The sequence below is a fragment of the Staurois parvus genome, unplaced genomic scaffold, assembly GCF_062004578.1.
Source record: "Staurois parvus isolate SC_StPar_1 unplaced genomic scaffold, SC_StPar_1.0 ptg000689l, whole genome shotgun sequence".
Taxonomy (NCBI): Eukaryota; Metazoa; Chordata; class Amphibia; order Anura; family Ranidae; genus Staurois; species Staurois parvus.
In genome coordinates, this window is record NW_028318485.1 from 1352328 (window position 1) to 1367099 (window position 14772).

The following is a 14772-nucleotide window of genomic DNA, read 5'->3' on the forward strand; positions in this document are numbered from 1 at the left end:
ATCGCTGTTCGGGACCTCTGTGCGAGGTACCGATCATGTGATCACTGATTGGCCAATCAGTGATCACTTGAATAGTAGTAAGCAATGATGTCACTTCTGACATCATTGCTTACGTTTGAAATCTGTGAATGATCACAGAGGTCACATTCTCAACAGCTTTGTACCATGTGACAAGCTGTGACCAATTACAGCTCGCACGGTATTTCTCAGTGGCTGTAGGAATGCAGCCAGAGAGGAGAAATGATTACTTTTATACCCATAAAGGCTGTAAAAGTAATCAGTGTAGAAAAAAAAAAATTTCATCACCCCCTACAAGTAGTACAGTGTCACTATGGCGACACTGTACTGCTAGGGCGACAGTATGTTTAAAAAAAAAAAACAAATATAAAAAAATAAAAAACAATGCAAAAAAAAAAGTTCGAAAAATTATAATTTTTGGTTATAAACTAATTTGTTTTTGTTTTGTTTTTTTACTAAATAAAAATAAAAATCCCAGTGGTGAATAAATACCAACAAAATAAAGTTTTATCTGTCTCAAAAAAATGCTAACAAAACCATATGGGTACAGTGTTGCATGACCGCGCAATTGTCATTCAAAGTGTGATAGCACTGAAAGCTGAAAATTTAAGTGGTTAAAACAAACATAAAAATTTTGCTATGCTTTAAGGTCCTCTTTTCAAAGTTTCTTGCTTAGTCTGGGTCAGATCTGGATTATCCCCCGATGTTCTAGTATTCTTCCTAAAATACCAAACTCAAAAACCATTAATAACCCCTCACTCAACCTCTCTCAGAAGTTCCCAATATTTACACACATTAAAAAGGACATGAGCGCATTTGGAAGAAAAAAACAAACAAACATACTAAAATCGACAAAATACCATCAAGTGCAAAATAACATATTATCATGTATTTTCCCAGTGTCAGAGTGAAGGAAAACTTCACTCTGAGCCACAGGAAAAAAAAGGAAAAATAAAATTTCTAAATTTTGAGTTTTTGTGATTAAGATGTTAGATCAGTGCACAGGTTCATTAGTCAGGGGTGTATTTACCACATGGCAAACAAGGCATTTGCCTAGGGCGGCATTTTTTAGGGGGGGCAGCACTGACCCCCAGAAGAAGGGACATATATGGTATGGGGACCGGGTGAGATCTGAGAGAGGCTGCGGGCTGAGAGAGGCATATGCAGAGCCCTATTGTCGTTCACGAGAATGTCCAGCGCTGTGAAGTTGAGTATCTTTCTCTCTGGTGCTGGGAAGGGGAGGTGCGTATTAGTGGAAGGCTCTCTCGGGTGGGGATGGGGCAGGGGTGTTGTTGGTCACTGTCAGGCTCTCTCCGTGGGGAGGGGGGTCTGGTGTTGGTCGGTGTCAGGCTCTCTCTGCTGGGGGGGGGGGGGGTCTGATTTTTGTGTTGCCTAAGGCAGCACAAAATCTAAATACACCACTGTCATTAGCAGATAAGATTTGAAAAAAAAAACATTTTGGTACCAGTACTGAGCTCATTAAAAAGGGGAAAGAGAAACACAAAAAAAAAGTAAATGCATGAGCGTAAAAGTGATCACATTTCTCATTGATGGCCAACAATGGTGTGTTCACACCCTGAAAAGAATATTCCTTTTACACATATAGACAGTTCATACACATCCAATACATCACATAGACACACCCATTAATTGAAGTCATCGATTGAATCAAATACTTCATGGGTTAAGAAAGTTTATCTAATTCCAACTAGATTACTACGTGTTTCCTGCAAACAGGAGAGGAATGGAAAGAAAATTGAAAGAAAGAAAATCAGTTGAAACAGGAGTAAGCTTCTGTCCTAAGCAATACTTATACACACACATATATATATATAATGACAATGTAGCGACCTGTCACAGCGTAGAAAGGATATTTCACCCGGGATTCTCAACAAGGCAGGTTGAGGGGCACCAGGGTACTTGTTTAATGCAGAGGAAACTGGTTTTTCACTTTCCACATTTGTTTGAAAAGTCCATTTTGGGACCTGGAGCCTGGAGATTTCAAAGTGATTTGGGAGGGATGAAGTCTCCAATCCTCGGACCAGGTTTTGGGAATGGCCAGGAGACTGATTGGTCAGGTGTGTGTGGGCTTCTTCTAGAGTCAGGACCAGGGTTCTGGGCTCCACCCTGGCAGATAGGTCAGTGCCCAGGAGTCAGGAGGGCTCCATCCAGGAAAGGTGGAAGCAAGAGCAGCAAGGGGCTGTATACCTGAGAGAGCCATGAGGCTGAATATTTGTTTCATTTGTATTGATGGTGGATACCCTGCGTGGGAAACATATTGTATGGAACTTTCCTTTTAAAAAATTGGGTTAAAAGGCCCTTAAAAAAGAAGAAAGCGAGTGGCTGTCTGCTGTAAAAACTCTACCATTTGATGCTAGTTTTCTCTCTCTCTTACTCTCTCTCTCTCTCTATATATTTGAATGCATTCTTTAGATTCTTTGGGAAAGATACATAAAACTACATTAACAATCTCCATGTTTGTATTCCTAGCCTAATATACTTTACCTTTGTTGAGTATGTGTATTTATGTATATATACATCTATATGCATACACCTATCTTTATATGTAAAACATCACTTTTATGAACTCGCTGAATCTGAAAAATATAACTTAAAAACAAAAGTTATTACTCTTTTCCTTTAACACACAAAGAAAGTGAACAATACAACATTGTTACATTTACATTGGTATATGGTCACTGACATTCACCCTTTCTTCTGATGAAAATAACATACTCAGTCCATATACCTGTCAAACACCCATTATATCTGGTATTTTATCCAATGTTTCTATATAGCTTATATTCCTGCTTGGTTCCCAATGAGCAAGTTATTCCCTCCTTATCTTTCCAATTCGAGGATTCGGTAAAATCTCTTTTAAAAGTTTAGAATTCCTTTACAACCTCATCTCGTTCCAGTTTCATTTGCTTAACCTCCCTGGCGGTATTCCCAAGTGTAGCTCAGGGTAGAGTTTCAGTACCAAAAGCGGTAACCCCGAGCTACACTCGGGCTTACCATGCGGTGCTGCATAGGGAGTCCCTGCAGCGCTTACCTTGTCCTTCGCTCCCGCGATGTGTCCCCTGCAGCGTCCCCGGCCATCTCCTCCAGCCGATGCCGGCATTCAGCTTCTGTGTTCCGGTCCCTGTGACGTCGGGACGTACGGGCGCCGCCGGCGGCAGGAAATTTGAAAATTTAAAAAAATGTCATTTTCTTCAAAACAAATTTTTCATAGTAAAACATTGCTGTTTCAACCCATTTCACATACATTTTGTCCCTACTGCTTTGTCCTGCGCCCTGCCTGCATTTTTACTGTTCTTTCTGCCTGGAAACTGAGAAACGTCCATGGCATCCAAAAAGTGTCCCTTTAGGTCAAAAGCGGTTTTAGACCGGCTAGAGAACAGCGATAGTAAATCAGAACCACTTGCAGAATTGAGTGATAATGATTCGTGGGGGAAATTCGTCATCAGACACTGAAAACGATTTTGCGACTTTGCTCAGTGATGTGCGAACTTGGCGCTCTATTTCAAATTTCAGTGTTTTCGGTTTGATTATATTATTGAATTAAATGTATTATTATTATATTATTTTTTATGATTATTTATTAAATTATAATTTATGATTTCGTGTTTCAAATTTTATCATACCCGGGATGTTTACTAGACTCTCGTTCGGACAGATTTCAGTGAGTTATTCCTAAATATTACAGCCTACAATAAAAAAACTACATATTTCCATGCAAAATAATGGTACCGCTTTCAGCACAAAAAATCTGAAATAATCATACCGCCGGGGAGGTTAATTCCAGCCTGTAAAGATTCACTCTCGAGCATAATCTTTGGGAATGGGATGCTTGATCTTGACTTTTTGTAGTTATTACACCTGGGCCATTTTCCCCAGCGTGGTGAGTACACCTCAATATCACACCTCTTTGTTCTATATTGAATTTGTTTTACCATCTTTTCACCAGAAGAGGCCAAACAAAATCTTGCAATGTGGCCAAATAATCCACATGTGTAACATTTTATGTTGTTTAAAGTATTAAAATGCCGCTTATCACAAGGCTTGGCTTTAGGCTGGGAATATGCCTTGGCTGAAACCTGATTAGCAACTATTTCTGGCTGCTTAACCTCCCTAGCGGTCTGATTATGTCCATATTTCTGTGCTCAAAGCGGTACTTTTTTTGCATGGAAATATGTTGTTTTTTTATTGTAGGCCTGTAATTCTTAGGAATAAGTCACTGAAATCTGTCTGAACAAGAGTCTAGTAAACATCCCGGGTAGGATAAAATTTGAAACACGAAATCATAAATTATAATATAATAAATAATCCTAAAAAATAATAATAATAAATTTAATTCAATAATGTCATCAAACCAAAAACACTGAAATTGGAAACATAGCACCAAGTTCGCACATCACTGAGCAAAGTCGCAAAATCGTTTTCAGTGTCTGATGACGAATTTCTCCACGAATCATTATCACTCAATTCTGCAAGTGGTTCTGATTTACTATCGCTGTTCTCTAGCCGGTCTAAAACCGCTTTTGACCTAAAGGGACGCTTTTTGGACTCCATGGACGTTTCTCAGTTTCCAGGCAGAAAGAACAGTAAAAATGCAGGCAGGGCGCAGGACAAAGCACTCGGGACAAAATGTATGTGAAATGCTTTGATACAGGAATGTTATACTATGTGATTTTTGTGTATTTAGTGAATGTCACTTTTAAAATTTTTGAATTTCCCACCGGCTCCGTCCCCCGTACGTCCCGACACTCGCAGGAAACGGAACCCGGAAGACAGATGCCGGCATCGGCCGGAGGAGATGGCCGGGGACTCTGCAGGGAGGACAACACGGGAGCGCAGGACAAGGTAAGTGCTGGAGAGATCCCAGAGCAACGCTGCAGTGTATTCCTGAGTGTAGTTCAGGGTTACCGCGTTTGATGCTGAAACTTTACCCCGAGCTACACTTGGGAATACTCTCAGGGGGGGGTTAATAGATCCTGGGGTATTTCTGAAAGTGCTCTGACCTTTCAATGATTCATGCATACTACCATATACCCTGGATATAGATCATTTGCTGCTGAATTTAGAAAGGCCCAAATGAGCCACATTTTCTATTGCATGTGAAAAGTGAACAAACTGCTCTTCATTGGAAGATGCAGACAACTGCTTAACTTTGCTTTCTGCATCCTTCAACCTTTGTGCGAGCTGCTTCATCTCCCCATGCTATCTTTCATTCTCCATTGTTAGGTGGGGGTGGCTAGCATCAGAATTTGTCATAGACACTTTAAAATTACCAATATCACTTTTGGATATTGCAAGATCCACTTTTAGGGATTAATTTTGAAGCTTTAAATTTTCAAACTGATTAGCCATTCAACAGACACCAAACATTAACGCAGTCTTTCCCTCGCGTTTGCTATATTTTTTCTCAGTTAGCTTGGATTTTACATACTCCTGTGCCTGCTGCCATGGGCTTTTAGATTCCTCCATTACTTTTATCATTGCAACACTGTCTTTAACTTTAGCAATCTTAGCCATTAATTTCTCCATGATGCACCAAACTTCCAGTAACTCTACTACTGTACACAACAAAAGAAACAGATCACAATGGACTGAAACTGGAATATTCCATATACAGGATTGAGACACAAGATTTATCCTCCCTAGCGGTCTGATTATGTCAGTATTTCTGTGCTCAAAGGGGTACATTGTTTTGCATGGAAATATGTTGTTTTTTTATTGTAGGCTTGTAATTCTTAGGAATAACTCTCTGAAATCTGTCCAAACAAGAGTCTAGTAAACATCCTGGGTATGATAAAAATTTGAAACACAAATAAACATAAATTATAATATAATAAAAAATAATATAATAATAATAATAACTTTAATTCAATAATGTAATCAAACAAAAAAAACACTGAAATTTGAAATATAGCGCCAAGTTCGCACATCACTGAGCAAAGTCGCAGAATCGTTTTCAGTGTCTGATGACGAATTTCCCCCACGAATCATTATCACTCAATTCTGCAAGTAGTTCTAATTTACTATCGCTGTTCTCTAGCCGGTCTAAAACTGCTTTTGACCTAAAGGGACGCTTTTTGGACGCCATGGACTTTTCTCAGTTTCCAGGCAGAAAGAACAGTGAAAATGCAGGCAGGGCGCAGGACAAAGTGAAATGGTTTGATACAGTAATGTTATACTGTGTGATTTTAGTGTATTGAGTGAATGTCGCTTTTAAAATTTTTGAATTTCCCTACGGTTCCGTCCCCCATATGTCCTGACGCTCGCAGGGAATGGAACCCGGTATCGGCCGGAGGAGATGGCTGGGGTCGCTGCAGGGGGGACATCACGGGAGCGAAGGACAAAGTAAGTGCTGGAGGGAATCCCTGAGCCACACTGCAGGGTATTCCCGAGTGTAGCTTGGGGTTACCGCTTTGGTACTGAAAGTTAACCCCGAGCTACACTCGGGAACAGGGGCGGACTGACCATTTAGAAACTCGGGCACTGCCCGAGGGCCCAGGGTCAGTAGGGGGCCCCTTGAGATGCTCCTGGTACCTTTTTCATAGGCTTTTTTGAGTTTGGGCAAGGACACAGGGGCCCCATGATCCCCTATTGCTCGAGGGCCCCATGAGTTGTCAGTCCGCCCCTGCTTGGGAATACCGCCAGGGGGGTTCAAGGAACAATGGCATCTGCCCCGAATAGTCCCTAAAAGACAAAAGACATAGGAGACACACTGAACAACAGAGATGGAGACAGAGTATGTACAGTAAAACACACTACAAACAATAGTGGGGGTGATGCTCTAGGCAAACAAAAACTAGCCCAACAAATTCCACTTAAAAAAAAATGTCTAAACTGATAATAAGTAAGGTATGCTAAATGTGATGGATCTTAAAAATGCCCATTCAATACAATATAATGAATCTATATCTTATTCACTAACATATACGTATATACATTATATATACTAACATATATATAATTATATACCTTAGAACATTCCAACCTTTCAATAAAAGAACAGAACTCTTGTCTACTTGCAAGTTACTGCTATAAAATTTCTACTTTGACAACAATGAGAATATCACCAATTCCCTAAAAACAGCAACAAAAATGGATGACGTTTCAATAGCTTAGTTGCAATGTCCTACAAAATATCCTACAGTCAGGATTTTTGAGCCTTAAACGAAGAATCTAAACTAAAATCAACAAGTAATAAGTGTAATATTTCTTCACTGAACCAACAAAGACTCTTTCATTGCCTTTCTGATAAAACCTACACGTGCCAACACTAAAGCAACACAAATAATACATGAAGCTTGGTAAGCCTAAAAGTAACAAATGAAAATAAAATGGTCCCGCTCTGTATATCCTCCCTGTTAAATTGACCGGTTTTTCATGGTTCTTCTAATATACTACTTCAGTATAATTGCGGGATATTTATAAAACAAAAATGATGTGGAGTATCCTCCCTATTTTCTTCTAATACCCACTAAAAATGCACAAGGTACCTGTTTTACCTAGATAGGGTTGCTGGGACCTCCAAACTACCGGCAAACTGACTCAATGTAAAACCACCCCAATAACCTTAACCTGTATTATGCAAATCTCAGGGTTGTTATATTAAATATTCTCAGTCTTGGGTCCCTTCATGGTTGCCAATTATGTTGACCAAATCTATAGATTATGAAATATATGATTTGGTAAATGAAGGGTTCTTGCCCAGAAGTGAAAGGTTTAAACACAACAACCAAAATTTATTGGTGAATAGGATGGAGGTCTAAACTAAACACAATCAATCTAGTTACATAAAAGAAAGATTATTAAGAAAGCTCAAACATATTACAAAATGCAAACAGTGAGACAGAAAAGACATAAGACAAACATTTATATAGAAGTGCAAGGGATATATTCCATAACTACCATGGAGCTGGACAACCCTGGGGTTCCAAACAGAGAGTCTCTCTCTATCTAGTGTCTATAGTTATAGTCCTCTCCTCCATTAATGTTCATGGAGTATCTCTGATTTGTTGGCAAATCTATTCCCTTTCATAATTGGCTAACTTCAAATCCCCTGTATTTAGCATACACCAACCCCCTGTAAGGAAAATCTTGGTGCACCCTTTATGGAATGTAAGCATGCCGGTTCATTACCTTTTCCTGGGAAATTACCGTATTTTTCACTCCATAAGTCACACTTTTTTCCCCCCAAGAAAGGGGGGAAAATGTCAGTGCGTCTTATGGAGCGAATATGGAGCGGCCGGTCCGGTATTTCCACCGCCGCCATGTCAGAATACCGGGCCAGCCGCTCAGCTCTGTAGTGGGACCTTACCTGTTCCTCTATCCAGCGGCGCGCTGTCTTCCCGGCTTCTGTAGTGTGCGTGACAGCCGGGTCCCAAGTGCGCATGCGCAAGAAGCGGTGCTCTTTGTGAATGGTAAGGCGGTACCTGGGACACATGACAGATCCCAGAAGCTGCTGGACCAATCAAAAAGCGCAGTGCTTCTCGCTCATGCGCACTGGGCATCCGGCTGTCCGCCGAGCGCCCACACTACAGAAGCCGGGAAGACAGCGGGCGGCTGGATAGAGGAACAGGTAAGATCAAAGAACAACTCCACGGAAGTAAGAGCTGGTACCTGTCAAATTCAGGTACCCACTCCCCCTCCCTCCCCAAAGGTCAGCAGTCATCTCCTGTACTGTCCACAGTTTCTGGTCATCTCCTGTACTGTCCGCAGTCTCTGGTCATCTCCTGTACTGTCCACAGTACAGGGGGTTTTGATATCATCAGGGCTATCAAAACCCCCTGATGAAGCCACGTGACCAGTGGCGTAACGCGTAAGGGTGGGGCTGCAGCGTCACTCGGAGATAGCCGGATTGTTTGACAGACGGCGGGTGCATGACTCAACGGTCGGCAGAGGATTCGTTACACACAAATTGCCTTATATTGAATGCAGTAAATGTGCGCGTACTACTTGGAAGGAATAAAGCAGTATTTTAAAAGGATAAAACACTATGTCTGGTAATTTTTCCCTATATGTGGAGAGTCGCATGGAGAGGAGAGTATAAGGGGCTTGTATCATCGTGAGGAGGGATTAATCCCAGAGGGGATAATCAGCGATAAAGGATACCCTTATTCCACAATCTAAAAGGGAGATATCTTAATCAAGCAGGTTCCAAAGGAGGTGAACCAAAAGCGCATATAGCCTAATTGTAGGCAGATAAGGAGGTGAGCTTACATCTGCACTAATTGGAGGATTCACAAACAGTCACGGATTCACAAACAGTCACGGATTGAAGATTAAATAAAGCACAGAGTCACTATTTTTATAATTAATGGGACACTATTTTTGCACAATATTAAATAATTATATATGAGTATTTATACATTTTTTTTAAATATTTTTTTCACTACTAATGGTGTATAATTGGCTTAATACTAATTAATTTTATAATCACAGATACGTATTATTATTATGAATTATTGAGGTTTTTATTAGTATGTATTTTTTATATTAAGTTATTATTATATATGAATTTTTGGTTAATGGTATGAACACGGGTTTAAATATTTTTGTAAATTAGATTATTTGTTTATATATGATCATTAATTTTGGGTATATAAAAGGGATTATAAGTACTGAAGAGATATTAAGTAATAGGAGTGCAACACACTATGGTGAATTAATTTATATACACAGTGGTAGTTATGTGTTGGGTGTTTGCGATCCAGTAATATTTAGGACATATTCTGTCCAGATTTGTATTTTAGGGTGGTTATTTAGTAGACATAGCTTGGCTCGCAAGTCATATAGATATCTATTTATTATGTGGGTATTCTGTTCTTCATATTGTTATTTTTTGTTTATTTTGTATTATGGAGAAAATAACAAAATGTTGGAACACACAAAAGTTAAGGAGGATCTAAGGCAGACCATACATGGAGCAAATTCCTTTCCTGCAACCATGGACAGTGTTGATGGGAAATCCCTCATGCCCAACCATTGTCTTCTCCCAGCAGGGACGGGAGGAGCAGTCCCCCTGGGAGAAGACTGATTATTATACCAACCGCTAGAAATAATCGCATGTAAAATCCAGAAGGCTGGCTGTACCCAAGTTGGTCGATCGATCAACTTAGGTATATTCAGCCTGCCCATGCATGGTTTGAGTCTAGGTTGCTTCCTGCTGAACTGGCCAAGATTTGAACCGTGTGTGGCCAGCTTAACAATACCATTGTATGCAAGAAATCTAACATAGGAGCTCCACATGTAACTGAAATATCACTGCTCTGACTGGCAAATAAACTCCTATCAACATTTCCCTTTTAGTTTGATATATAGCGGGGAAAGGTTCTTCAGTCCAAGATAAATTACAAAGATCAAAATTCAGTCTTGTACTGTATACTAATCGAATACTAAAATCATTATTTTCATTTAAATTGATTAAATCAAAGCATGACTGATTTGTACAGTCACAATATTTATTTTGCAGAAACATTTGAGTACATCGTTTCTAAAGCGAGCACAATCCTCTCTTGTATTAGGAGAGGTATAGACTCCAGAGAGAGATATCATTTCCCCGATACAAATCATTAGTAAGACCTCATCTGGAATATGCAGTTCAGTTTTGGGCACAATTCACAAAAAGAACATTGGGGAACTGGAGACAGTACAGAGAAGGGCAACCAAACTGATACGAGACATAGAGGAGATCAGCTATGAGGAAAGATTAGAGGAACTGAATATATGCTCTACTGAGAAGAGGAGATTAAGGGGGAATATGATCTCCATGTATAATACATAAGGGGGGATATGATCTCCATGTATAATACATAAGGGGGGGGGGGATATGATCACCATGTATAATACATAAGGGGGGATATGATCTCCATGTATAATACATAAGGGGGGGATATGATCACCATGTATAATACATAAGGGGGGGATATGATCACCATGTATAATACATAAGGGGGATATGATCTCCATGTATAATACATAAGGGGGGATATGATCTCCATGTATAATACATAAGGGGGGATATGATCTCCATGTATAATACATAAGGGGGGATATGATCACCATGTATAATACATAAGGGGGGATATGATCTCCATGTATAATACATAAGAGGGGATATGATCTCCATGTATAATACATAAGGGGGGATATGATCTCCATGTATAATACATAAGGGGGGATATGATCTCCATGTATAATACATAAGGGGGGGTATGATCACCATGTATAATACATAAGAGGGGATATGATCTCCATGTATAATACATAAGGGGGGATATGATCTCCATGTATAATACATAAGGGGGGATATGATCTCCATGTATAATACATAAGGGGGATATGATCTCCATGTATAATACATAAGGGGGGATATGATCTCCATGTATAATACATAAGGGGGGATATGATCACCATGTATAATACATAAGGGGGATATGATATCCATGTATAATACATAAGGGGGGGGGATATGATCTCCATGTATAATACATAAGGGGGATATGATCTCCATGTATAATACATAAGGGGGGATATGATCTCCATGTATAATACATAAGGGGGGATATGATCTCCATGTATAATACATAAGGGGGATATGATCTCCATGTATAATACATAAGGGGGCATATGATCTCCATGTATAAATACATCAGTGGTTCATATAGTGAACTCGGTGTAGAGTTATTCACCCTGAGGTCATCACAGAGGACAAGGGGGCACTCTTTACATCTGGAGAAAAAGAAATGTAATCTCCAAACACGGAAAGGTTTCTTCACAGTAAGATCTGTGCAAATGTGGAATAGACTCCCTCAAGAGTTGGTTCTGGCCAGCTCAGTGGATTGCTTTAAAAAATTCCTGGATTCTTTTTTGAATACACAGAATATAACTGGATACTAACATTTATAGGTAAAGTTGATCCAGGGAATATCCGATTGCCTCTCGGGGGATCAGGAAGGAATTTTTTTCCCTGCAGGAGCAAATTGGATCATGCTTTGCTGGGTTTTTGCCTTCTTCTGGATCAACTGTGGGTATAGGATTATAATGTTTTATTTTATTTTTTTTATGGTTGAACTGGATGGACTTTTGTCTTTTTTTAGCCAGACTAACTTTGTAACTATGTACACCATATAATCATCTTTTTTACACATTTGCAATGTAGTCATCTACTTAAGCTTTATTAGGCAAATCAAAGTATTTTCATGTCTGCAACACTCAACATTATGGGTTTACAATATAAAAATAGTAAAATAGTATATTAAAAATGTTTTCTGCTTTCACATGGACATGAGCTTTTAATTAATATGACATTAAGTTGACACAAGTTAGTTATATTGGAGTCTTGTATGGATTGGTGTTTGTTTCTTATAGTCTCCTTTGCACTGTGTCTCTCTATTTCCCTCATGAACCTTCTGATATGATTGCAGTTTTATTAAAAAAAACACGTATTAAATGCAGATTTTTATATGGTTTATCTGCCGTGTAAAGCTCTAAAGCTGGATCAAAGATTTTTTTTCATTTAAATTATATCACATTCATTAATTAGGCTGAATAACTTAATTTGTCTTAGCATTTAGCTTCTATGAGAAATCCTTGTCACATTGTCTGCATGGCTTCTCTCCTGTGTGAATTTTCTGGTGTTGAATGAATTGTCCCCTTTGTGAGAAGAATTGGTCACATTTTGAACATCTAATTGGCTTTTCCCCGTGTGGATCCTCTGGTGTATGATAAGAACAGAACTGCATGAGAAGCACTTTCCACATTCTAAACATTTTAAATGATTTCTCTCTTGTGTGGATCCTTTTATGAGTATTAGGATGACAATTTCATGAAAAGCATTTGCCACATTCTGAGCGTTTAAATGGTTTTTTTCCCGTGTGAATCCTCTGGTGTGTACCAAGACCTTGCTTGTAAGAGAAGCACTTTTCACATTATGAACATTTTAATTATTTTTCTCCTGTGTGGGTTCTCTGGTGTGTAACAAGATTTTGCTTGTAAGAGAAGCACATATCACATTCGGAACATCTAAATGGTTTCTCTCCAGTGTGAATCGTCTGGTGTGTAACAAGATTTTTCTTATGAAAGAAGCACTTGTCACATTCGGAACATTTAAATGGTTTTTCTCCTCTGTGAGTTCTCTGGTGTGTAACAAGATTTTGCTTGTAAGAGAAGCACTTGTTACATTCGGAACACCTAAATAGTTTCTCTCCAGTGTGAGTCTTCTGGTGTATAACAAGACTTTTCTTATGCAAGAAGCACTTGTCACAATTGGAACATCTAAATGGTTTCTCTCCCATGTGAGTCTTCTGATGCGCAACAAGACTTTTCTTATGAAAGAAGCACTTGTCACATTCGGAACATTTAAATAGTTTCTCTCCCGTGTGAATCTTCTGGTGTGTAACAAGTCTATGCTTTAGTGAGAAGCACTTGTCACATTCTGAACATTTAAATGGTTTCTCGCCAGTGTGGGTTCTCAGGTGTCTAACAAGAATTATCTTATAAGAGAAGCACATATCACATACCGAACATCTAAATGGTTTCTCTCCAGTGTGAGTCTTCTGGTGTGTAACAAGACTATTCTTATGAAAGAAGCATTTGTCACATTTGGAACATTTAAATGGTTTCTCTCCAGTGTGAATCTTCTGGTGTGTAACAAGACTATTCTTATGAAAGAAGCATCTGTCACATTCGGAACATTTAAATGGTTTCTCTCCCATGTGAATCTTCTGGTGTTTAACAAGACTATTCTTATGAAAGAAGCATTTGTCACATTCGGAACATTTAAACGGTTTCTCTCCCGTGTGAGTCATCTGGTGGCGAATAAGATAAATATTTTGTGAGAAGCACTTGTCACATTCTGAACATTTAAATGATTTCTCTCCACTGTGAGTCTTCTGGTGTTTAACAAGACTTTTCTTATGAAAGAAGCACTTGTCACATTCGGAACATTTAAATGATTTCTCTCCCGTATGAGTCATCTGGTGGCGAGTAAGATAAATATTTTGTGAGAAGCATTTGCCACATTCTGAACATTTAAAGGGTTTCTCTCCTGTGTGAGTCATCTGGTGGTGAGTAAGATGAGATCGTTGTGAGAAGCACTTGTCACATGCTGAACATTTAAAGGGTTTATCTCTGGTGTGAGTCCTCTGATGCTGAGTAAGATTATGACTTTTTGAGAAGCACTTGTCACATTCTGAACATTTAAATGGTTTCTCTCCAGTGTGAGTCATCTGGTGGCAAGTAAGATAAAAATTTTGTGAGAAGCATTTGCCACATTCCGAACATTTAAAGGGTTTCTCTCCTGTGTGAGTCCTCTGGTGGTGAGTAAGATTATGACTATGTGAGAAGCACTTGTCACATTCCGAACATTTAAATGGTTTCTCTCCAGTGTGAGTCCTCAGATGAGCATTGAGTTTGGACTTAAAAGTAAAACTCTTCTGGCACTCAGAGCACTGATACAAATTGTCTCCTACTTGACTCATCTTCTGTAAATGACACTCAGTTTTGCTGTGATTTTTGTTTTTTTTCTTTTTTAACAACAGGTATTCAGTTTACCACTCAGCTTAGTTTTTCACCTATATGAAAAATAAAAATAGATGTTTACACAGGTGTTAATAGTGACAACAGACTAAAAAGTATAGCTATACAACGTAACTGATTAAACCGTATACATTTTTGTTTTTATTATTATGGTGACCGTAGTAGGGTTTTTTTTTTATAGGAATGACTAGACATGATGAGTAG

General features: G+C 39.0%; 1 protein-coding gene across 1 annotated transcript in view; it reads right to left on the reverse strand.

Moving 5' to 3' along the window:
- LOC149447388 (uncharacterized) overlaps positions 1–14510 on the reverse strand; it is an 80176-nt gene extending 65666 nt beyond the window's left edge. The window contains 1 exon segment of the mRNA XM_089652633.1: positions 13326–14510. Coding sequence (XP_089508759.1) covers positions 13326–14510 — 1185 coding nt within the window.
- Between the last annotated feature and the right edge of the window lie 262 nt (positions 14511–14772).